Source organism: Vanellus vanellus (genome assembly GCF_965231255.1).
Source record: "Vanellus vanellus genome assembly, chromosome: 2".
In the NCBI taxonomy this organism is placed as follows: domain Eukaryota; kingdom Metazoa; phylum Chordata; class Aves; order Charadriiformes; family Charadriidae; genus Vanellus; species Vanellus vanellus.
The window spans coordinates 66,027,404-66,051,014 of record NC_138906.1 but is presented as its reverse complement, the minus strand read 5'-3'; the positions used below and the strand labels follow the sequence as shown (position 1 = coordinate 66,051,014).

General features: G+C 38.8%; 1 protein-coding gene across 2 annotated transcripts in view; it reads right to left on the bottom strand.

Annotated features, from left to right (window-relative positions):
* The window catches only part of RECK (reversion inducing cysteine rich protein with kazal motifs), a gene marked incomplete at its 5' end in the record, with an annotated part of 66,967 nt that overhangs the window by 30,290 nt on the left and 13,066 nt on the right, over nucleotides 1-23,611 (bottom strand). Inside the window, 4 exons of one of the 2 annotated variants that reach the window (XM_082479872.1) lie at nucleotides 8,759-8,797; nucleotides 9,832-9,879; nucleotides 13,011-13,096; nucleotides 19,473-19,509. In XM_082479872.1, coding sequence (XP_082335998.1) covers nucleotides 8,759-8,797; nucleotides 9,832-9,879; nucleotides 13,011-13,096; nucleotides 19,473-19,509 — 210 coding nt within the window. The remainder of the gene's footprint in view (nucleotides 1-8,758; nucleotides 8,798-9,831; nucleotides 9,880-13,010; nucleotides 13,097-19,472; nucleotides 19,510-23,611) is intronic. The other variant, XM_082479873.1, reaches the window with a different exon arrangement.

The window sequence follows — 23,611 nt, the reverse complement described above, 5'->3', positions numbered from 1 at the left end:
TTACAAGCCAGAAAACTTAAAAACAAAAATAATTTAAGTGTCCAGTAATTCCTTCTAATGAACTAATAAATCTAACTTGTTATTATTTGTTTCAATTAGATTGGATTAAAACAAAAACACTATACAAAACCACAGAAAGTAGGAAATGAAAAGATCAGGGGTCACTCAAATTCTGTGTGCACTTAAAATACATAAACATTCAAGCAAGTAAATAGGAAGACCTTCCTGGACTAACTTAAAACCAGCATGCTATAATAGGATGTCCCAATTTTAGGTTTTTTTTATTACAATAATTGTAAAGGCTATGTGAAAAAGAGAACCATACACATATGCACACACGCAAAGAAAATCCCAACAAACTAACTCAACAACAATATATCTTAAAAACTAAAGCATGCTATCAACTCCTTCAAACTGTAGCCAAAAGGTACAACTGGGGGATACAGAACATGTTAAATGACAGAAGGGAAACACATACACCCTGCTGTTTTGTTTCAGAGGACTCTAATCCACAAAGCAATCACAGAATCATAGAATAGTTTGGGTTGGAAGGGACCTTTAAAGGTCATGTAGTCCAACCCCCCTGCAATGAGCAGGGACATCTTCAACTAGATCAGGTTGCTCAGAGCCCCGTCCAACCTGACCTTGAATGTTTCTGGGATGGGGCATCTACCACCTCTCTGGGCAACCTGTTCCAGTGTTTCACCACCCTCATCAATAAAAATTCTTCCTTGCATCTAGTCTGAATCTTCCCTCTTTTGGTTTAAAACCATAACCCCTTGTCCTATTGCAACAAGCCCTACTAAAAAGTCTGTCCCCATCTTTCTTCTAAGGCCCCTTCAAATATTGAAAAGCTGCAATAAGGTCTTCCTGGATCCTTCTTTTCTCCAGGCTGAACAACTGCAACTTTCTCAGCCTGTCTTCATAGAAGAGGTGCTCCAGCCCTTGGATCATTTTCGTGGCCCTCCTCTGGACCCGCTCCAACAGGTCCATGTCTTTCCCGTACTGAAGGCCCCAGAGCTGAATGCAGTACTCCAGATGGGGTCTCACCAGGGCAGAGTATAGGGGCAGAATCACCTCCCTCAAGACTATCGAACTCTTGCCCAAAAGATCCACAGTCTTCTCCACACTGAAAAAGCACATTTCTTCTTAAAAAAATAGATGTCGCATATAAACTTTCCGGAACTCCATCAAAGATGAAGTCATGAGGTTGAAATTCCAAAATGTTGCCAATTATCAAAGACTTTAAAATGATATGATTGTGAAAAAAAAAAGAAAAATTTGAACCCCCTCCGCACCCGACCTCCACACATGAGAACACGAGATTATAAGAAGTGATCAAATACATTTAGTGACAAAACACAACCCCCATCTTCATAAAGTTCCTGATCTCCTTCATTTCCCCTATCCTCATCATTAAACAAATTTCTATTTTACACAGCACCTAGAGAAAAAACAGAAACCATCATACTGATCCAAAAACATTATTGTGGGATTAAAATCTTGCTTCAGTACAGCAAAATATCACATGTGCTACTACCTCTACGTAAGAAAAGGAAGAGACCTCAAAATACAGACCTAACTTAAGATCGGTAGTTCACTAGATTCTTCACCTCTATTAGTTATTAGTATTTACTGCACTGCAGAGGAGTGGGTATCCCCAATAATCTTTGAGGTATTTTTGTGAAAATTTGTACTGCTGCAAACAGATGGAAGCTTTACATTCTTACAGTGAATAAAATACAAATGTGTTAGGAATCATCTTCATGTTTTTATTCTTCTTTTTGTCTTAGAGATTGTTTAGAGTGCAGGAGTTTGTTTTTCAATTCATATTCTCTACTTGCTTTCTTCTCAGAGATCATTTGAGTCAATCTGTTTTGGCAGCATCCTTATTTTCCCCTACACAGTCTAGGTAGGATTACAGAAAAAAGCAAAGTAAACATCAAAGTGATCAAATCTCCCAGTGGCTAACTCATAAAAATACCAGTAACTACAACATCTGAATGCTGAGCATTTCCTCTCAAGTAATTGCTCATGTTCTGTTATGCTGAACAGGGTAAATACAGAACATAGCTCTATTCACAGGAGCGGAACAAACAGGCAGCCTCATTTCTACTAGACAGCTTCAGTATATAACCTACACTTTCTGCACCTTTTCCCTTACCCACACACCTTCAGAGGCATCTTAGATCCTGACACCACATCAGTAGATATTACAGAGCCCCAACAATTCATTGAAGTGCTAGTCATTAAGCACATGTATTCCACTAGAGAACTGGAGAATTCTATAACCTGACTCTCCCTTTTTAAAAATATTTTTTTCCTCATGAAAGTTCTGTAAGTACCCAAGTAAAACCATGATTCTTTTTTAAATGTTTGTCTTTTTCATAGCTATTTTCAAAGCTATCTTTGTTGTTTATTTAAGAGGAACCACTTCAGAACACTGATTGACTCTTTATGTGTTAATTAGCATTCAGATGAATTAGCATTCCTGCATAGACAGTTCTGATGAAAATCTGAAGAGCCAAAAGAATTATTTACTGTACAAAAAGATGGAAGACTCACATTTTAACTTAGTTTTGAAAAAACTCAAGCCTTGATATTTCAGTTTGTATCATGCCATTAATGATTTTATTTTGTGCTGTAATTTAAATCACAGGTTCCAACTTGCCAATTAATCTTTATGCCATGTAAATCATAGTGCCACAATCTTGTATTCTACAGTATTACAATTATATCATCTTTTGGATAATATATTTTTGGGTAGTGAAATATGTTAACAGTCAAACGCAAGATTTTAAAGAGGATCGTCCCAATATTGTAGTGAGCAGCATCACAATTTACAGTCAGAAATTAATATAAACCATGGGTAAACTGTGGCAGATGTGGCACTGCAATAATTACTCTAAGAGAATAATCACTAATCTAACTTGAAAATGTTAGTTTTCTATGAACTTACAATTTTAGTGGTCGTGAATGAAAGCACAAGTCTTTTGAGAACACCTCACACAAAAATTCAAAAGTCTGCCTACATAAAACAATGTCCAAAACCTCAAAAAGTAACAATAAAACCTCACAAAGTAACAATTCAGACATTTTATTTTCAGTCTTCTAATATCCTCTACCAAATTTTAGATCTTTTCTCCCAAAAGCACTGATTCTGCATAATTTCTCTGAGACTGAGAATGAATTTGCAGCAACATTCCTCATCCCAGCAGAAAGTTTTCATCTGATTCACTTCAGGTTTTCCCTCTTTACTACCCACAAAGCAAATCCTGTCACGCATTCATCTGTGTAACACGGACGAGGGACAAGAGAACTCATGGGAACAGAACATGCAGACAGAGTCACCATCCCACATCCGTAAAGAATTGATTTATACTGTTGCCTAAAGGCTCATATGTCATTTTTATAGCACCATACAGCCTCCTATATGGGTCCCAGACATTGGTTATCAGAAAGTCACTGTTTCAGTGTGGTCACCTTCTTTGGGACCCTCCATGTATGAAAAAAGAAACAACTGTCAGACAGACATTGCCATACACAACATCACTCTGACCCAAAACTGACCGTCTTCAGAGACTGCCGAAATTAGAACTCTCCACACGCACCCTGTATCAAGCACTGGAACACGGCATAACAAACCACCCAGGTAGAAAGCAACATTGTAACTTTATTAATTAATGCACTGGGACAGTAGAGGCTCCTGGAAAGGTGGAAGTCTGTGGTTATACCTAAGTATTTGACCATACTGTTAGCACAAACAATACTTAGAATCATAATACAATGCTGCTATAAACTTGGCTAAAAATTGTCATATTATTTAAAAGCTGAATGTTACAAAAAAGTTATTAAAAAGCAGTTCAGGGACAATAGTGTCACTGGCCTCGTTAGCTCAGATTGCAGTTTATAACTACACACAAAACAGAGAAGAATGTTGAGAAGATTATGATGTCTATCAACATTCCTCCTCTAAAGAAGGCCTCAAGTTGAGACAAAATTATCTTCTTATAGCAATTTTACACACCAATTTTATACAGGCAGGATGCCCTAACCCAATAATAAATCTTCTTTCTGTACTTTGAAAGTATAGTTCCACAGACTGCTGAATGACTGTAATAATGCTCATATTTCTGTTAAGAGGAGGTGGTCTTACTTCTCTTTTCCACCTTGTTTTCAGCTCTTCTCTCCCTCCTCCCAGTTGTATAGTCTTATGTATACCTTTACACCAGCTCTGGCACTAATTATCTTCTCATGACCCAATTTTTCTCAGTAACCCTGCTGAAAACTTCTTTTTCTCATCTCCTAGGAACTTAAATCAGCATTGTCAACAGGTATAATAGTAAGTTAGAATAGAAGAGTCTTTTAGATGTCATCTTTTAGATATTTCATGAAACTGTAGCGCCTGTAGCCATCACAGAATACAGTGCTAGTTAAGGTGCTGACTTTGCTCTTTGTGTAGGTCTGGGTAACTGTTCAGTTTCCCAGAAAGTACAGGTACACATGTGGGGAGTGTAGTTATAGACATGAGAAAATCTGAAAAAAAAAAAAAAATTAGTGTGTAGTCACCTGCTGATAAATACCAGCATCAGACAGTCAGTCTGATTTGAATTACTATGCATAACTTCATTACAGAATACCGGGTTAGTGCCCATCTCTAGTAAAGTAGCATTCATATTTAAGAAATCAGCAGCTTTTCTGCCCACTCAAGCTTCCTTCTGAATCTGCTAGTGAACTTTCAGAAGAGAAAGACAGAGAAAACAAAACAAAACAAAACAAAAACTCACAAAAAAAAAAAAGAGCAGAAAAGTTGTTCGCTTTAAACAAAGAACTAAGTCATCAAGATCTTGGAAAATGAGGATAAAAAGGCAATACTGTGTACACACACAGAGTCCGATACTCCACTTTCAACTTGTGAATAAACTATTAAGTGAACAAAGATGGCAATATTGAAATTTAAAACACAGAAACATAATGACTTTACTCGTGCATTAATCTCATCTTTCAGAGTTCTTTTTTTTTAAAAAAAACCCCAAATGTTACTGAAACTGGTGATTAAAGCCAGTAAGACTATAAGGAATGGAAAGTGACAGGCAGCCACAGGCAACACAACCATGTATGCCTTAAAGAAAACAGTCTCAAAGATCTTTTGGTGTTATGGAAATTGAAAAAGGCAACTGAAGTTTATCCAGCAGAGAACATTGTCCAGTCTTCCTCACCAGAAGCTCTTTGAAGCAAGATTTTAGCCAGTACTGCAGGACCTAACTGGTTTCGCTCTTTTTGGAGCTCATCAGCTGCAGGTAACGGCTCAAAAAACAAAATGCATGCACACAAACACAAATAGAGCAGAACATTTTTCTAAAGGAAGACACCTTCTTAATTGTAAGGCATGCTTTTATATTCTAAGCACATTTTTTCTAAAGGGCTGCCTCAAGTCTTGAATGAAAAGCGACAGTGAAGCTGTTCTTTCACACTAGAAATTAACAGTATTTTGCTAAAAGTCAAAGATTATTTTCCTCCCTAAAAATTATCATGGTATCTGTATTCTACTAACTCTAGCAGAAAAACAAGAAAGCAGAAAAACTGTTGTCTTGGGCAACATAACCATGTTAAATATTTGAATACAGATCCTATCCAATTAAGGCCATCTTAATTTAGAAGTATTACCTACAGTTAACAAATACACTAGGAAACAAAATGTTTCACTGTATAAGAACAGCAACAAAAAGTCTTGTTAAACTCTCCTTGACTTCATTTAATCTTCGAATTCATCAACAGAAGATAAAGTCAGAAAGTAACATACTAAGGTTTAGTTGAGTCAGCTGAAGTTTCAAATGATGGTGCCCATCTGTTAAGAACTTTAAAAGCTGCAGTTACTAAGAAGTAAGGAAAAGATTTTCATAAATTACATAAACCAGTGAAGAAGTGAGAACACTTGCATAGTGAGGTAGAACAAAATCACCGGAACTTAAATTTCGGCAAGACCACTGAGTGTTCTATCAACCTTCTTTGAACAGTAGAGAATAGAGACAAAAAGCACCAGAAGATAAGATGACAATACTATTAGCTACAATGTCTAGTATGGTCAGAGTCCACCCTGAATTTGTTAAGTAGTACTTCCAGAGGCCACACACAGCCATGTGCCTTAGGACTTCATTAAAACTGTTTTGGAACCTTTTCCTAAACAATGTCCTAAACAGCTCCTTGAGTTATGATCTATTGTGTCTCTGAGTAATCCACCCAAACAATTAGATAAGAGCTAAAAACTGCTGACTGCATTTTTCAGAAGGGGTAATTAGTAGTCAGCGCTCACCAAAACCTCAACATAAAGAAGAATCGTATGAGCTTAGAAGATAAAACAAGCCAATACTGCAGCACAGTGAATACTTTTCTGAATCCCTACTACAGCACTTGAAACTGCAGGCACTGCATTTGAAGGTGTGGTATTTAAAAACTGTGAGAAAACAAAGTCAGATTAAGCTAAATAGTGCTCAAATCTCTGAGAGCAAAAATACCTTTAAACAGTCCAAGGACATCAGAAGTGTTTACTACTGTGTGTCAAAAATACTTTTAAGAGCAGAAGCTAAGTAACTGGCAACATTTCCAATTATATTTTGACCGCATGGCAGATGTTAATAGTGCTCAACTCAGCAAAGCTCTCGCAATGCCAATTAAGTAGAGAAGTTTGAATGTCTTATTTAGTACATGTGAAATAAGAGCTGGAGTTCTTAATGTGAAGAGAGGTGAACTCACAGTATGCAGTGCAGAGACTCAAGAGCTGCAGTCTAGTGGAAATTTTAGTACTAACCTTTCCATGCACAGAACAAAGAAGAGTTATCTTAAACACAATAATAAAGCCTTTACAGCTTATTTCAAGCATTATAAACTATTTTCAGTTACTCTTCCAAGCATGCATTCCATGCGGTCTTTTAAAAAACAAGAACCTCAACTTTACACAAATTTTTTAAAAATCAGGAACTCCTGCACAAAATCCATACAGTCTCCACTTCCTTTTTCTTCTTCCTTTGACTATTACCTACCTTCTTTTTAGAGGAAGATGAACAGGATAGCAGAAAGCTGGAAGAAGTAGTGAAAGATAAAAGAGTTGAGATGCATAGAACTAGAGAAAAAAAGGAAGATGACAAAATGAGTATCTGAGAAGCAGAAGATGGGAAAAAGGACTACCACATAAATTCTTTCAAAAAAAGGGCAAATAAAGTACATTTCAGTAACACTCAAAACCACTCAGCAAGTTGTGTTAAATTTTTTAATTTCTGCAATGCTACTTGAAAATAAAACACACAATCTTCAAAGCACTGATCAAAACCGAATAGTTTATTACAACACAATTAATTTCTAAAATGTGTAAAATCTCCAAATTAGAAGAATCACAAGCTTCATAAATATTTACAGTAAAAGTAAAGGAACGTAAGATTAGCAGGAAAAGCATCTTCAATCAATCTTGGGAAAAGCTAGCACATCAATGTTAAAGTGATTTTGCCTACTGCACAACCTGAGACTCCACCTAGCAACTTCAAACTTTGTGACAACTCCTGCTTGGAGTTTGTTTGTTTGTTTTTTTTCCACTGCTCTGAACCCTATGCCCTATCCTTGAAGACTTACCTTATTCTTCATGATCATTAACTTAGTGGGAAGCTGAGGGGTAACTCATTAAGTTCTTTCCCTAATCTTAAAAGATTACAGAAAAGTACTATGCACAGTTCAGTCAACTATTGCAAGAAGCTTGAGAAAATCCTCTGGGAAATCCTTATGTGAATATATAAGCGAGCTATGAAAGTTGATAAGCTATGAGAGTGTTTACAAAAATGGAATTATACTTTTATATTCTTAATTCAGCTAATTTTTACTTACATGTCATGTACTTGTATATTCAATACGTCACTAACAGACTTGAGAGCTGATGAACAAGCACTATGATCTATATTGTAAACTAATTCTCAGTTTGGATCCTTATTTTTAGTGCATGAAGTATGATTTCTCAAACACAAAAGCAAACATGAATGACATTGCATTTATGTGATTCACAGGCTTTTTCTGATCTTATGTCACCTCTTTCAGTTTTAATTAGCCACTCCCTTCCCATTTGTTGTTTCTGTCCCAGCCAACCCAACTGAGTACAAAGTATGGTACTGGTCACTGACACAGAAGCTACCTACAGACTACAGAGGGAGCAGGACACATTCACCAAGAACAATTTTTTTTTAAGAAAAGGAGAAAGAATGACTAGGGTGTGAAAAAGTGCAGGTTCCCTCCAGAAGTATTTTTTGGAATCTCCTATCTTAGGCAAAACTTCCTTGAATTTTATATAACCAATGGATCTCTTGAAAGCACTGTTAAGTACTATTTTTCATGAGTACCTGTAAGTCTAGCCACATAGGAAAACACATTGTCATACAAAATTCTGTAATAACTGAAGATCTACCACGTCAGATACTTAATTTCTGTCCCTAACACAACAGCTGTATCTACTGCTCCTAGTGCTCATTAAAAAGTTCTCTTTTCTTCTTCACCAACCAGAAGACTGATTCCTTCTTCCATCATTTTTTCTCCCTCTACTTCTCTTTTAGTGTTGCACACATAGAAAGAGTTAAGGTTTCCTTTACACTAATAGCAAGATCACTCCTGAATAAGAGTTAGGGACCCACTTTCCAAAATTCCAGATAAAAACTGGAAACTTTGAAGAACTAGGGAAAGTACATGACTATCACCATTTTGTAGACATTCTTTAATCTCTTACCTTTCCTCTCCCGTTCTTCAACCCATATTGGCCAACATCCTACAGCAATGCAGAAATCCAGAAAAAAAGAAGGAAACAGACCAGCATAACAGAGGAGAAGCTTACAGACGTTGACAGTATAGCATATCACAGCATGAGAGGAGACAGAACTACTTAAAATGAAAATTCATTTTTAAGAGAACAAGCTACGGTAACTTCAACAGTGAAGAGTCCAGGAAAATACTCTGTAGATTAGATAGACAGATAAAAGGACCAAAGGGGGGAAAAAGGAATTTAATGTTTCCTGGAAAAACAGGAAACCCGCTACACTTCTGCCCAAATCAAGACAACAGAAAATTGTCTGATAGCCTAAACTGTTGATTATGAGCAGAAGTTATGCAGGACTACCTAATTCAGGGCAGGAGGAAATGAGATGAAAGGGGGGAAGAGGAATCTGGCTTCTAATTAAGAAACAGACAGAAAGAAAAAAAAGTCCCAGTGGAATAGCATTTCTACAAACTGTGTTAAATAGAATATAGGTAAAGGCAGATTTCTGAAAATATCCTAATGATTACTTTTACGAGCAGAACCGCAAAAATAACTACATGCATTCATAGTTTCACTGATGTTACAAAAAACTATTCATTTGGAATGATTTACATTAGGACAGGATACTTAAAAAGTTATTCTTTCTGGAGTGTAATTCTTTAGGTCACTTTTAAGCTGACTCTTGTACTATAGAAGCCGAAATGTTTCTGACAGAATGAATGCTCACAACGAATGCTGACTTTCATAGAACTCCAATGAAACAAACTTTTTTTTGGAATCCATGTCTCCATTTTGCAAGTTGCATCTTTTTCATTCAGATGAAGATATATGCAAGTCTAAAAAACGACAAGCCCTTTTTATAGAAAAGAATTGTACAAAAACTATAGAGAGAGGTAATTTACAGTTGGATGAAAATGAGTATATCCAAAAATACGACTGTAAGACTGGACTTTCCCTCTTCTACAGGATACCTTTTACAGAACTTACAAAATATTTATAAAATAGTTGATTTTTAATAAGATACATCCATACACATATACACATACCTCGTATTCCTTCCTGCAGACCTTTAAAACATCATTCTTTGCAGAAGCCTGAAAGACAGATAAATTTCTCCATTTGTAGTAGAAAATAATAAAATCATGTTGCAAAATAAAGATGATTCTACCTTTATATTAACTGTGATAGCCATGGATTTATGGTCTATTTAAATGTTCCTTTTTAAGAATCTAAAGAATCCATGTAAAGCTTTAAGAAAAAAAGCAGAAACTGTGACTGTCAATACTACATTTAATTAAAAAACAAAACCTATTTCTGCACCAAGTTAGTTGATATCAGAAGCACACAAAGCAACTTTGTTTTTGTGAAAGGTTTAGCAGATAGAGCAGAATACAGGAAACATTTAGGAAATGAAAGAACTTGAGCATAAAAATCTCCCCGTTTTGCATGCTCAGTACCACTTATGTGCCTCTGTCCCTTCTCCTCCCTCTTGTACGTACAATCCTATGGTTTTTATTGTCAACCTGAGTTGCAGACATTCTCCCCTCAAACTGCAGATCAGTTTCTTCTGTAGGGTAACTCTTGCTCCTTTTTCATGTGACAGATATTCAAGATTATTATTACTACTAATATTAGTTACTTCCCCCTCCAGTAACTTAAAATGCCAGGGTAAAGTCTGACCTTGGACCTATCATATCACCTTCTTCAAAATGCCTCAAAAACCCCCTCAAGTTTCAAGAATCAAAATTAAAATCCAAATATTTCCCATTATCCCTAATGTTTGGCAAGTATCTATATTCTAGTTTAAATGAAAATCATATGAAATGTATCAACCAGAGTCAGCTAAAGTACAAAATATAGCCAAGATTCTGAGACAGTAGACTCTGCAATCAAACAATACAGCATCTGTATTGTGAGAATGAGAAATGATATAACAATCATAAGATTAAATTAACAGACTTTCATAGGACGCTGCAATAAATGGAATTGTTTTTATCAGTTCTGAAAACAAGCGTTAGCATAAATTTGAAAACTTTGCTAAGAAATGCACTTGGGAACACATGTATCTTCTTTTCAGATCAAAAGTACCCAGTTTGTTTACTCACTACTTATCTCTTTTCCACACTACTCAGTTTGTGTATTCACTGCCCATCTCTTGTCAATTGGTTTAAACTCTATGCTTTTGAGTGAAGGTAGCATTTTTTTTTTTTTTTTTTTGCATGATAGCAATTTGCAGTAGGCTGCTGGTCAAAATTAAGACTACACAGGTAACACGCAAGATACAAGGCTCTACAGAGGGATCTGGACAGGCTGGATTGATGGGCCGAGGTTCAACAAGGCCAAGTGCCGCGTCCTGCACTTGGGTCACAACAACCCCAGACAGCACTGCAGGCTTGGGGAAGAGTGGTTGGAAAGCTGCCTGGCGGAAAAGGCTCTGGGGGTGTTGCTCGACAGCCAGCTAAATATGAGCTGGCAGTGCGCCCGGGTGGCCAAGAAGGTCAGTAGCAATCTGGCTTGTATCAGAAACAGTGTGGCCAGCAGGACAATCACTAGGGAAGTGTTTGTCCCCCTGTACTCAGCACTCATGAGGCCACACTTTGAATACTGTCTTCAGTTTTGTGCCCCTCACTACAAGAAAGACATAGAAGTGCTGGAGCATGCCCAAAGAAGGACAACAAAACTGGTGAAGGGTCTTATGAGGAGCAGCTGGGGGAACTGGGGTTGTTTAAGCCTGAAGAAAAGGAGGCACAGAGGAGACCTTATCACTCTCTACAACTACCTGAAAGGTGTCTGGGTGTCAGTCTCTTCTCCCAAATCACAGGTGATAGGACAAGAGGAAATGGCCTCAAGTTGCGCCATGGGAGGTTGAGATTGGATATTAGGAAAAATTTCTTCACCGAAAGGGATGACAAGCATTGGAAAAGGCTGCCCAGGGCAGTGGTTGAGTCACCGTCCCTGGAAGTATTTAAAAGACATGTAGACTGAGTGCTAAGGGACATGGTTTAGCGGTAACGTGGCAGTGCTGGGGTAACGGTTGGACTCAATGACCTTAAAGGTCTTTTCCAATCTAAATGATTCTATAATTCTATACTGCAGTGAATATTAAGAACATCTGTGCTCCAGAACTGAGTTACAAGGATGATGATAAATAATTATATGTTTTTTGACTCTGAAGATGTTTTTAAGGCATATATTTGGGGAAGAAAAAATAATCACAAAATGCTTCACAGATTTTTAATTAAAAGGTCATGGATAAATTTATGTATTATGCTTAAAATTGTCACTTAACAAAAATAGTGATATAGTAACACTAAAACCAACTTTCTTCCATTTGATGAACAAAAACCTGTTGGAAGAGGCATAAAAATCTATTTGAGGCTTTAACCACAATGTTGTATCACTAAACTTTATACTGCAAAAAAAGAGTTGAGAAACAGCCACATGTTGCCTTCCACTCAACATTATTTTAAAATAATAACTTTCATGAAGAGATTGTGACAAAAAAAATTCAAGAAATTAAATTTAGCATAATAAAAGAGAGCTTCAGGATCTTTATGGATTCAGTCAATAAATTACTACGATGTAACAAACTAGAGCACATCAGCAATAATCATGTGCCTACTGTTTGCAAAACAAAATTAAATGGATTAGCTCCATTTGCCAAGTACAGTGGTGCTAGGACATCCCTGCAGCCAGCTTGCTAGCGCTCACACTGGAACTTGTGATGTGTCAAAATTATAAAACCAGTAAGACTTCATTTTAACTGCATCTTCATTACTGAGCAATTAAATGTGGCATCAGAATGTACAAAAAAAGGCACAGCTAACCCTAAGGTTTTAAAATTTCTTCTTCAGGCTCATCAAGTCATAGCAGGCAGCCTAGTCCTACAGCACAGTTGAAATTACATATCCAAACCCAACGCTCTTTTTTTAACTAGGTTTTCATCTCAGTAGACTTGAACTTTCACTTTTTTTACTGAAAATTCACTTTAAAAACATAAATTCTTTGGTTTGGCTTTTGGAATTTGGCTGCTGGCATTTATCACCAGTGGTATTTCCTGGGAAGTATCTAGTCATATTTTGCAACTTAAAAAAGTGTTTATGTGAGAATTTAATTTTGATGTAAAAAATGCATTAAGCCTGAAGTTCTTAGATAGTAATACATAAATTAATTCAACACAGCATCATTTGAGATTAACCACAGAAAAACAATTAGAAAGCCTTACCTGTTTACATGCTTGCCGACATTCCACAGCAATAGCTAGCTCACAGCAACCTAAACCAACCCACCCGTCAGACTTCTTCAAAACTCCTTTGAAAATAAGATTACAGTACATATTACAGTAGAAAAAGAAACTATGCCATCATTTTATCTTCCCTCCCAATGAGTCAGTTACTCTTCAAGTTTGATAATCCTGTTCTCATTCAAGAAGCCTATTTACAGTTTACATTTTTATTGGAATTTATGAAGTCATTCCAAACTAACTTTAAGCAAGAAGAGAGCAAGCCTGTGCCTTAATAAATGCTGAACTTGGCAATTATGAAGTACCTTCTATACACTGAGTTTAAAGATGCTTTATGCAAAGTATTTTATACGCTCACTGGAAGTATCAGAGTTTGAGAATTTGATTTATCTAATCTGAAATATATGACAACAGAAACCAACAGGAGAAAAACCCTTAATTAAAATTAACGTTAGCTCCTACAGACACATCCTCTTGTTGGTTTCAATACTGTATTTTACTATTAGCTTTATTAATCCAGAATATGTTTTTTACTTTTTCCTTCAAGTTTCCTCTACTGGTTTTGGTTGGGATGGAGTTAAATTTTTTCACAGTAGCTGGAATGGGGCTATGTTTTGGATTTGTGATGACAACAGTGTTAATAACACAGGGATGTTTTAGTTATTGCTGAGCAGTTCTTACACAGCATCAAGGCCTCTTCTGCTTCTCATACAACCCCACCAGCGAGTAGACTGGTGGTGCACAAGGAGTTGGGAAGGGACACGGTGGGGACAGCTGACCCCAACTGATCACAGGGATATCCCAGACCATATGACATCATGCTCAGTAATAAAACTGGGGGTGGAGGTTGGCAGGGGCTGCCATTGCCTGGGGACATTGGTTGGTTGGTGGTGAGCAATTGTCTTTTGTTGTATCATTTGTCTTGATTCCCCCCCACCTCTTTTTGTTGTGTTTTTTTTTTTTTCCTTCTATTTTTTAATTCTTAAATTGTCTTTATCTCAACCCATAGGTTTTCTTACTTTTAACCATCTGATTTCCCCCCCATCACATTGGCAGGGTAGTGAGCGAGTGGCTGTGTGGTGATTAAACCATGACACATCCTCTGTAGTTTATCCCCCTGCAATAACATGGTTTCATATCCAGAATTATCTTCACTAAAAGTTTCCCATCTCCCTGTGTCTCTTTCTCCATTTATTTCACTATACTCATTATCCTAGTTTCTTATCATGTTACACAGGTGGTATAGAAAGTCTTACCAGTATCAGTCTTTCATGACATTCTGATGGGCAAATTAAAAAAACACACTAATAGTAAATTTATTAAGATGGAGCAAAATCTTTAGCTAAACTAACATATTTTTCCAGTAAATTAAAATATTAACTACTTTTATTAAAATGCAAATTAAAACATTAATGCTCAACACAAGCAAGGTAGCAGGATTGCATAGCAGGTGGAGGGAACAGAGAGGCAAAGGTGAAGAACAGCTTTTGATTGCAGCCTGCGTTCTGTCAGTTTGAAGTGGCTGTGTACCATCTGAATGGTCCAGACCTTCTGGAAGCACTGCAGGACACCGATTTACCAATCTTTTTGGAGACCGTCCAAATCCTCTTCACATCTATTCAGATTATTGGCTCACCTTTCCAATTCTAAGTAGTTCGAAGCAGCTTTTAAGGCCGCAAACAACTTCAATTTCAGCCCACCTTCCCCTTCCATAACTGGGGTACAGAATTAGTTTTTCAGAGGCTGAGCATCTTTTTGAAAGTGCTAAAGAGATGGCTGTTGTGCACATATCGGTAGTTTGTAATCAATGTTCAAAAAGTCAGGATTTGATGCATTGTTTTAAACTAATTCCAAAAGCAAATGCATGTCTACATGGAAGTAATGCACACATGTTTAACTACATATACAGCTAATTGCCAAATCACCTACCCACTACATCTTATTTTAGGCCTAAAAGTTATGTGGCAGTTGTTTCTGCATAACTCATATGTGGAGCTATACACAGACTTTCAATCAAAACAGTAACGTTCTGTAGAATATTTATAAGTAGGATTGATATTGCAAGGTATAAGCAATTGAAAAAATGTAAAAGAAATATAACGTGCAATATGAAAACAAGATTTCCAGAAATCTATGCTGCAATAATCAGCTATACCCAGGAGAAACACATGATAAATACAGCTGTATAGCTTTAGGGGCAACGTCACCACTGAATAAATCAAGCATCCATATTTTGTGCAATACAGAGCCTGTGGTTTTCAGACATAGTTTTACTGGAACTAAACTGTGCTAAAAGAATGAAGCAAGCTGCAAATACATGCCAAATTAAGAATGCTGATAAGTTTCAGCCATAGTTAGTATTTTCTTGGCAACTGGACCACTCCCCAGAATATTTACGAGTAACAGACAAGTTTGCAGAGGAAAAAAAGTTGATGTCACATCTTAAAGGAACATTGAACTACAATTTTAATACAGCAACTTAAAAATTAGTTTTGTAGCCAAGGTAATTAAAATGCATGCATTTCTAGATGAAAATAGTGCACAATTAATTGACTGTAGTCCATAGTTCTGACTGTTCCTTGAACTATAAAAAAATAAAAGATCATCTAGTTGCATAACACAGGCTCTTGTCCCACATCTTCTCCAAAAAGTTTCCAAAAGCCACATCACATTAGTGACACGGCTTACAACACACGCACATTTTTCTTCCTTATTATAAATATTTTACTGCAGTCTCCACAAGAGCATTGAAGTCAGAAACAGAAGTAAAAAGCTGCAAAAATTAGAATCTCATCTCTAATACATTTATTTTGTGATGAGAGAAACATTCTACATTCTGAAAACATCTGAGAAATGCTGGATCACCATGGCCCTGAAGAAACTGTGGAGGAAAACGAAAAGGAAGATGGAAAAAGAAGAAAGTGAAAAAACAAGTAGGCTTCTCATGTTCAAGAGTTGCATGTGTCAAGAAGAGTGCAAGAAAGCCCAAGTCAGAATAATTTTGTTGTCTCTTTGAAGTCTTCAACAGTCTGCTTACAGAAAATGATAAAGCTTAAAATCGGAACATAGTTGTCATTTGGAATTACAGGTTGCTGGGTTTGCTCTCCCCCTCTCTGCCGCCTCTCCCCAGCTGAGAGTCCCTCGATCATCTTTTATAAGCAGTATCTTGAACAGTATCAGGGTCATAAAGAAACTTTAGTTTCCGAGACAAGTACCAAAAAATAATACACGTTCTGTAGGCCTACTGGATTTAATAAACAACCATTGACAAACTAATGATATTTGCCTTCAGAAAACATGGAAAAGCAATTTCTGTCAGAGAATACTTACATTCTTGAACATCTAGTCTTAAGTATTTAAGGCTTACAACACTGTCTTGGCAAGGATAATAAAACATGACTTACAGTGTTGTTTTGTGAGGATGAGCCATAAAAGAAAGTTAATAGAAGACCATCCTGACGGGTTTAAGGAACTGGAAACAAATGTGAAAAAGCTCAAGTGGTAGCTATGAGAATATTAAAATTTTAAGGTAACTATTGTGATTAAGCTACTGGTAAATCAATTTCAAAATTTTAACATAGATCAGTGATATCAAGTTACTGTGGGAAGGAATGGAACAGGAGAAAACACAAACCATACTGAAAATACACAGAGGATATATAAAGCAGCAAAATTATAAGGCAGAGTTCCAAATTATTTAGCATATATGCTGTGTTATGAGAGGATGTCATTGAAAACCATATGTAAAACAGCTTTCCACCTGCATTCTTAACTAAACTGCCAGGCATATCATACAGCTGTTAAGAAAGAAAAAAACTATCAGTCATCTATTTATCCAGTCAATATTCTGCAACTGTCCATGACAACACTGATGTTGGGAGGGCCGTATACTGTTTCAACATAGTGTCTGTGTGTGCATGTGTACGTGAAAGCTTTGTGGATGCTGTACTATGAAAAATCAGAGATGCTGATCCAGTCAAAACTCAGTTTGTGGCCCCATTCTAAACTCTGTTATGAAATACTTTCTGTACTGAGGGTTGTCAAAGGGAAGAAAAATCAGAAAGAAAAACACAGAATCACTGAGGTTGGAAGGAACCTCTGGAGATTGTTTAGTCCAACCTCCCTGCTCAAAGCAAGGTCAGCTAGAGGAAACTGCCCAGGACCATGCCCAATACGGTTTTGAATACCTCCAAAACCTCTCTGGGCAACCTCTTCCACTGTTCAATCATCCTTACAGTAAAAAAGATTCTTCTTAGGTTTCAATGGAAACTACCCTTGTTCAATCTGTGCTCACTGCCTTTCGTCCTGCCACTGGATACCACTGAGAAGAGCATAGCTCCATCTTCTTTACACACTCCCATCAGATAATTATAAATATTGATCATAGAATGGTTAGAGTTGGAGGAGACCTTAAAGATCATCTAGTTCCAAACCCCCTGCCCTGGGCAGGGACACCTTCCATTAGACTGGATTACTCAAAGCCCCATCCAACCTGGCCTTGAACACTTCCAGGGATCCACAACTTCACTGGGCAACTTCTTCCAGTGTCTCACCACTCTCAGAGTAAAGAATGTCTTCCTAATATCTAAACTTAATCTACTCTCTTTCAGTTTAAAACCATTATCCCTCGTCCTATCACTACACCCCTTGATGTAGTGATGAGGGACTCTTTAGTCCCTCTCCATCTTTCCTGTAGGCCCCCTTTAAGTACTGTAAGGCCACTGTAAGGTCTCCTTGGAACATTCTCTTCACAACAAGCCCTGCTAAAATGTCAGTTCCCATCTTCCTTATAAGTCCCCTTTAACTACTGAAAGGTTGCAATAAGGTGTCCCCGGAGCGTTCTCTTCTCCAGGCTGAACCACCCCAACTCTTTCAGCCTGTCTGCATCGCAGAGGTGCTTCAGCCTTCTGATCAACTTCGTGGCCCTCCTCTGGGCTCGTTCCAACAGGTCCAGGTCCATGTCCAGGGCCCCAGACCTGGATGCAGTACTCCAGGTGGGGTCATGCAAGGGCAGAATAGAGGGGCAGAATCACCTCCCTCAAGATGATGTTGATAAGATCCACCCTTCTCAGCTTTCTCTTCTTGACAACGGTAAGCAATCCCAGCTCTCTTAGCCTGTCCTCATATATGTTCCAGTCCCTTAATCATCTTAAAGTGGCTCTTTGCTGGACTTGCTCCAGTGTGTTCATATCATTCTCTTACCCAGACACCCAGAACTGGACACAGTACCCCTGATGTGGCCTCAGCAATGCTGAGTAGAGGGGAAGGATCATTTCCCTTTATCTGCTGGCAACACCCTCCCTAATGCAGTCTGAGTGCTTGGCCTTCTTTGCTACAAGGGCACATTACTGGATCACGTTCCACTTGCTGTCCACAAAGCTTTGTTTCTACAAAGCTGCTTTTCCAGACTCCTTTCTTGAGGCAGGAGTGACATTTGCTTTTTCCAGTCCTCAGCATCCTCTCTCAATAGCCATGACCTTTCAAAGATTATTGAGAGTGATCTTGCAATGACATCAGCCAACTCCTTCAGCACTCATAAAGGTATCCATCAGGTCCCACAAACTTCTGTTCAGTTTGCTTAACTGAGCTTCAACAAAGATTATGTATTGTCTCCAACTTAAAATTTATCAGGTTTTAGATCAGACAGAAGTACTGCAACTCCAAAAAATATTATTGGTTAAGTAAAACTAGCAAAATATAAGACAGTAAATCTCTTTGCATGCACTGGAACCAACAGTTTGCCTTTGAAGCAGGGTGGGGGGGAAGTCTGAGCAGATGCTATAAAACTGTTACAGCCTCCTCTTTCCTCACTACCAATTTTTCAACCATAGCACGCTAATTTCACTCAAATTCTTTTACAAATGACATATGATACAATAGTACTAGTTAAGTCCAATTTCACCTATTTTTGATCTCTTCTTTTAACACAATAGTTCTGTCTTGTGATTTATGCTTTAACTTTCTAAATCCACCTGTACCAAGCAGTTTAGCTCTTGATCTGAGCCTCTGCACTTCTTGAATTGTTTGTCTAGTTCTTACTATTTCCCCCTGTTACTCAGGTTTTTTTTTCCAAATTATACTGCATCTAGAGCAAAGTTGCAATAATCCATGATTTTATAGGTCAGATTAAGGTATACTGAAAATAAAAATAATAGAAAATCTTTAAAGGAAAGAAACTGCTATTTCTTGAATGTGTCACAGAAGCATACACGTTCAATCATAAAAACATATTAAACATTTTTTAACTAGAAAAAGAAGTGTTAAAAAAAGCACAGGTAACCCAATTTAGACTAAAGGAAACTAGACATAAAATACAGTTTATAATGGAAACATAATGAAAGTAAAATTAGCATGAAATCTATAAGTGCAGGTGATGGACATAACATCAAAACATGCAGATGGCGAAAAAGCAACACGATCCAAAAGCAAACTAGTATTTCTTACCTGGCAAAGAAGAATTTATACAACCCCACACTTCTCCCTGCAAAGTAAAATGCAATTAAGCAAAAGTAAGTCTACAGAATAACAGAGTTTCTAGCAGACATAAAACAGCATTTTCAGCATTTTTGACCAGGGTTTTATATATGCTATGGGAAGAATTCTTATGTCTAAAACATCTTTTGAAAAATTGCTAAGTGATATGAGTATTACTTGCTTTGATGAGAAGGTTGCCATCTACAGTGTACAGAATCAATAGCAGTGCATTGTAGGTGCAGAACATGCTGTGATTACTTGGAATAAGCTAGCTAGTCAACTTTCTCCACCAGTGTTTAGAGAACTAAATAACAACTGTTTCAACAAAGAAAAGATTTATCAAGAACCAAGACCTGTGGAGAAGCTTATTGCCCTAGCACTCTTTTCCACCAGCTTAAAAAAAAACCCAAACAACACAAATAATCACCCACAAAACAAAAGAAAGGTTTTAAGGTACCCTAGCAACCAGAGAAATGCAGCTTCAGGGAAAGATAAATACATGGCAGAAAGAGTTGTATAAGTGAAGTTTACTGACACGAAAAGTTACAATAGGGATCTGTTGGCTTTACCCCAACTGCAAAAGCACTTCTGGTCCTAAGCACATGTTCTGCTAAATGACTTAAGTAGCTGATGGAATTAGGCAGAAGAATTCTGTAAATGTTTTGGTTTTGGTTTTTTTTTTTGGCAGGAAAAAAAAAAAAAAAAGGTGAAGAGCTTACCAAAGAGTTCCTGTCCCTATCTCATTACTATTATTACTGGGACTGCTTGGCAAGCTCAAGTGGAAGAAGAGAGTTTATAGATCATGGAAGGAGGGGCTGACCACTTGGGAAGAGTACAGGGCTGCTGTCAGGGGATGTAGAGAGGCAACTAGGAAAGCTAAGGCCTCCTTAGAGTTAAACCTGGCAAGAGGGGTCAAGGACAACAGGAAGAGCTTTTTCAAATACATGGCAGATAAAACTAACACCAGAGGCAATGTAGGCCCACTACTGAATGGGGTGGGTGCCCTGGTGACAGAAGATACAGAGAAGGAAGAACTACTGAATGCCTTCTTTGTCTTTGTCTACTCTGTCGGGGGCTGTCCTGAGGAGTCCTGTTCCGCTGAGACCCCAGATGAAGATGAAGTCAAGTCAATGGATGAGTTTGCCTTAGTTGATGAGGACTAGGTCAGAGACCAGTTAAGCAACCTGGACATCCATAAATCCATGGGTCCAGATGGGATGCACCCGCAGGTGCTGAAGGAGCTGTCTGAAGTCATTGCTGGACCACTCTCCACCATCTTTACCAAGTCTTGGGAAACGGGTGAGGTGCCTGAGGACTGCAGGAAAGCAAATGTCACTCCAGTCTTCAAAAAGGGCAAGAAGGAGGACCCGGGTAACTATAGACCGGTCAGCCTCACCTCCATCCCTGGGAAACTGATGGAACAGCTTATCCTTGGTGCCCTCTCAAGGCATATCAAGGATAAGAGGGTTATTAGGGGCAGTCAGCATGGCTTTTCCAAGGGGAAGTCATGCTTGACCAACCTCATAGCCTTTTATGAGGAAATAACGAGGTGGATGGATGATGGCAGAGCGGTAGATGTGGTCTACCTTGACTTCAGTAAAGCATTTGACACGGTCTCCCACAGCATACTCATGGCTAAACTGAGGAAGTGTGGACTGGATGATCGGATAATTAGGTGGACTGCGAACTGGCTGAAGGAGAGAAGCCAGAGAGTTGTAGTCAATGGGGCAGAGTCCAGATGGAGACCGGTAACCAGTGGAGTGCCTCAAGGGTCGGTACTGGGGCACATATTATTCAATATCACAGAATCACAGAATTATCAGAGTTGGAAGGGACCTCTAGAGATCATCTAGTCCAACTCCCCTGCTAAAGCAGGATTGCCTAGAGCACATTACTCAGGACTGCATCCAGGTGGGTCTTGAAAATCTCCAGAGAAGGGGACTCCACAACCTCCCTGGGCAGCCTGTTCCAGTGCTCTGTCACCCTCACCGTAAAGAAGTGTTTCCGTGTATTTGAACGGAACTTCCTGTGTTCTAACTTGTGCCCATTGCCCCTCGTCCTGTTACTTGGAACCATTGAAAAGAGCCTGGCTCCATCCTCCTTCAACCCACCCTTTAGATACTTGTACGCCATAATAAGGTCTCCCCTCAGCCTTCTCTTCTCCAGGCTAAAGAGTCCCAGCTCTCTCAGCCTTTCCTCATAAGGCAGATGCTCCAAGCCCTTAATCATCTTAGTTGCCCTGAATATGAATCAATTCATCAATGATTTAGATGAGGGAATTGAGTGTACTATCAGCAAGTTTGATGATGACACTAATCTAGGAGGAGTGGCTGACACACCAGAGGGCTGTGCTGCCATCCAGAGAGACTTGGACAGGCTGGAGATTTGGGAAGGGAATAACTTAATGAAATACAACAAGGGAAAGTGTAGGGTCCTACATCTGGGCAGAAACAACCCCAGGTTCCAGTATAGAATGGGGAGCTACCTGTTAGAGAGCAGTGTAGAGGAAAGGGACCTGGGGGTCCTGGTGGACAGCAGGATGACCATGAGCCAGCACTGTGCCGTTGTGGCCAAGAAGGCCAATGGCATCCTGGGCTGTATTAGAAGGGGGGTGGTTAGTAGATCTAGAGAGGTCCTCCTTCCCCTCTACTCTGCCCTGGTGAGACCGCATCTGGAATATTGTGTCCAGTTCTGGGCCCCTCAGTTCAAGAAGGACAGAGAGCTGCTGGAGAGAGTCCAGCGTAGGGCAACTAAGATGATTAAGGGAGTGGAGCATCTCCCTTATGAGGAAAGACTGAGGGAGCTGGGTCTCTTTAGTTTGGAGAAGAGGAGACTGAGGGGTGATCTTATTAGCGTTTATAAATATATAAAGGGGGAATGTCATGAGGATGGAGCCAGGCTCTTCTCAGTAGCAACCAATGATAGGACAAGGGGTAATGGATTCAAGCTGGAACACAAGAGGTTCCACTTAAATTTGAGAAGAAACTTCTTCTCAGTGAGGGTGACAGAGCACTGGAACAGGCTGCCCAGGGAGGTTGTGGAGTCTCCTTCTCTGGAGACATTCAAAACTCGCCTGGACGCCTTCCTGTGCAACCTCATCTAGGTGTTCCTGCTCCAACAGGGGGATTGGACTAGATGATCTTTTGAGGTCCCTTCCAATCCCTAGCATACTGTGATACTGTGACTACAAGCCAAGTTGACTCTGCCCTATACACTGAGGCTACTATAAAAGAAATCTCAGGTCAGACATCGGTCTGCCACAGGTACTTATGTTATCCACCCAATAAAAGTTACAAATGTCCCGGAAGAAGGAGATTTAGGCAGTAGAGGAAGAATTCTATCTAAGGTAAGAAATTAGTTCAACTCTCAGAAACAAGTATGTACCACAGTTACAGTGGGTTCGCTGTGTTAGAAGCCTGAAGAACTAAAAGCTATGGGAGTTGCTATACACTATACACTAGAAGTTTAATGTCCTACAACTAAAGCCTTACAACACTTAGACAATATGATCACAGCATAGTATTTAAAATGACAAGAGTACAGAAAAGCCTTGAAGGATTATGTGTATTTTAGTACAATGTTATTGAATTCAATTTTTTTTAAGCAAGCACTAGGAAAACCTTAATTAGATTAAATCAGAGGAAAATTCAAAATTCTGCAGAGAGTAGGAAGGCAAGTGACAAGTCTTACGGAGTGTATTGGGTTTAACTGGCAAGGTTTTGGGGGCGGAGGGGGCTGCAGGGGTGGCTTCTGTGAGAAGATGGCCAGAAGCTTCCACTATGTCAAACAGAGCCAGTTCCAGCTCGCTCCAAGATGGATGTGCTGCTGGCCAAGGCCCAGCCAATCAGCAATGGTGGTAGCACCACTGTGATAAGATATTTAAGAAATGGTAAAAACTGCTATGCAACAGCAGCTGGGAAAGGGGAGTGAGAACACGTGAGAGAACAACTCTGCAGACACCAAGGTCAGTGAAGAAGGAAGGGGCGGAGGTGCTCCAGGTGTCAAAGCAGAGATTCCCCTGCAGCCTGTGGTGAAGACTATGGTGAAGCAGGTTGTCCCCATGCAGCCCATGGAGGTTAATGGTGGAGCAGGTACCCACACTGCAGCTC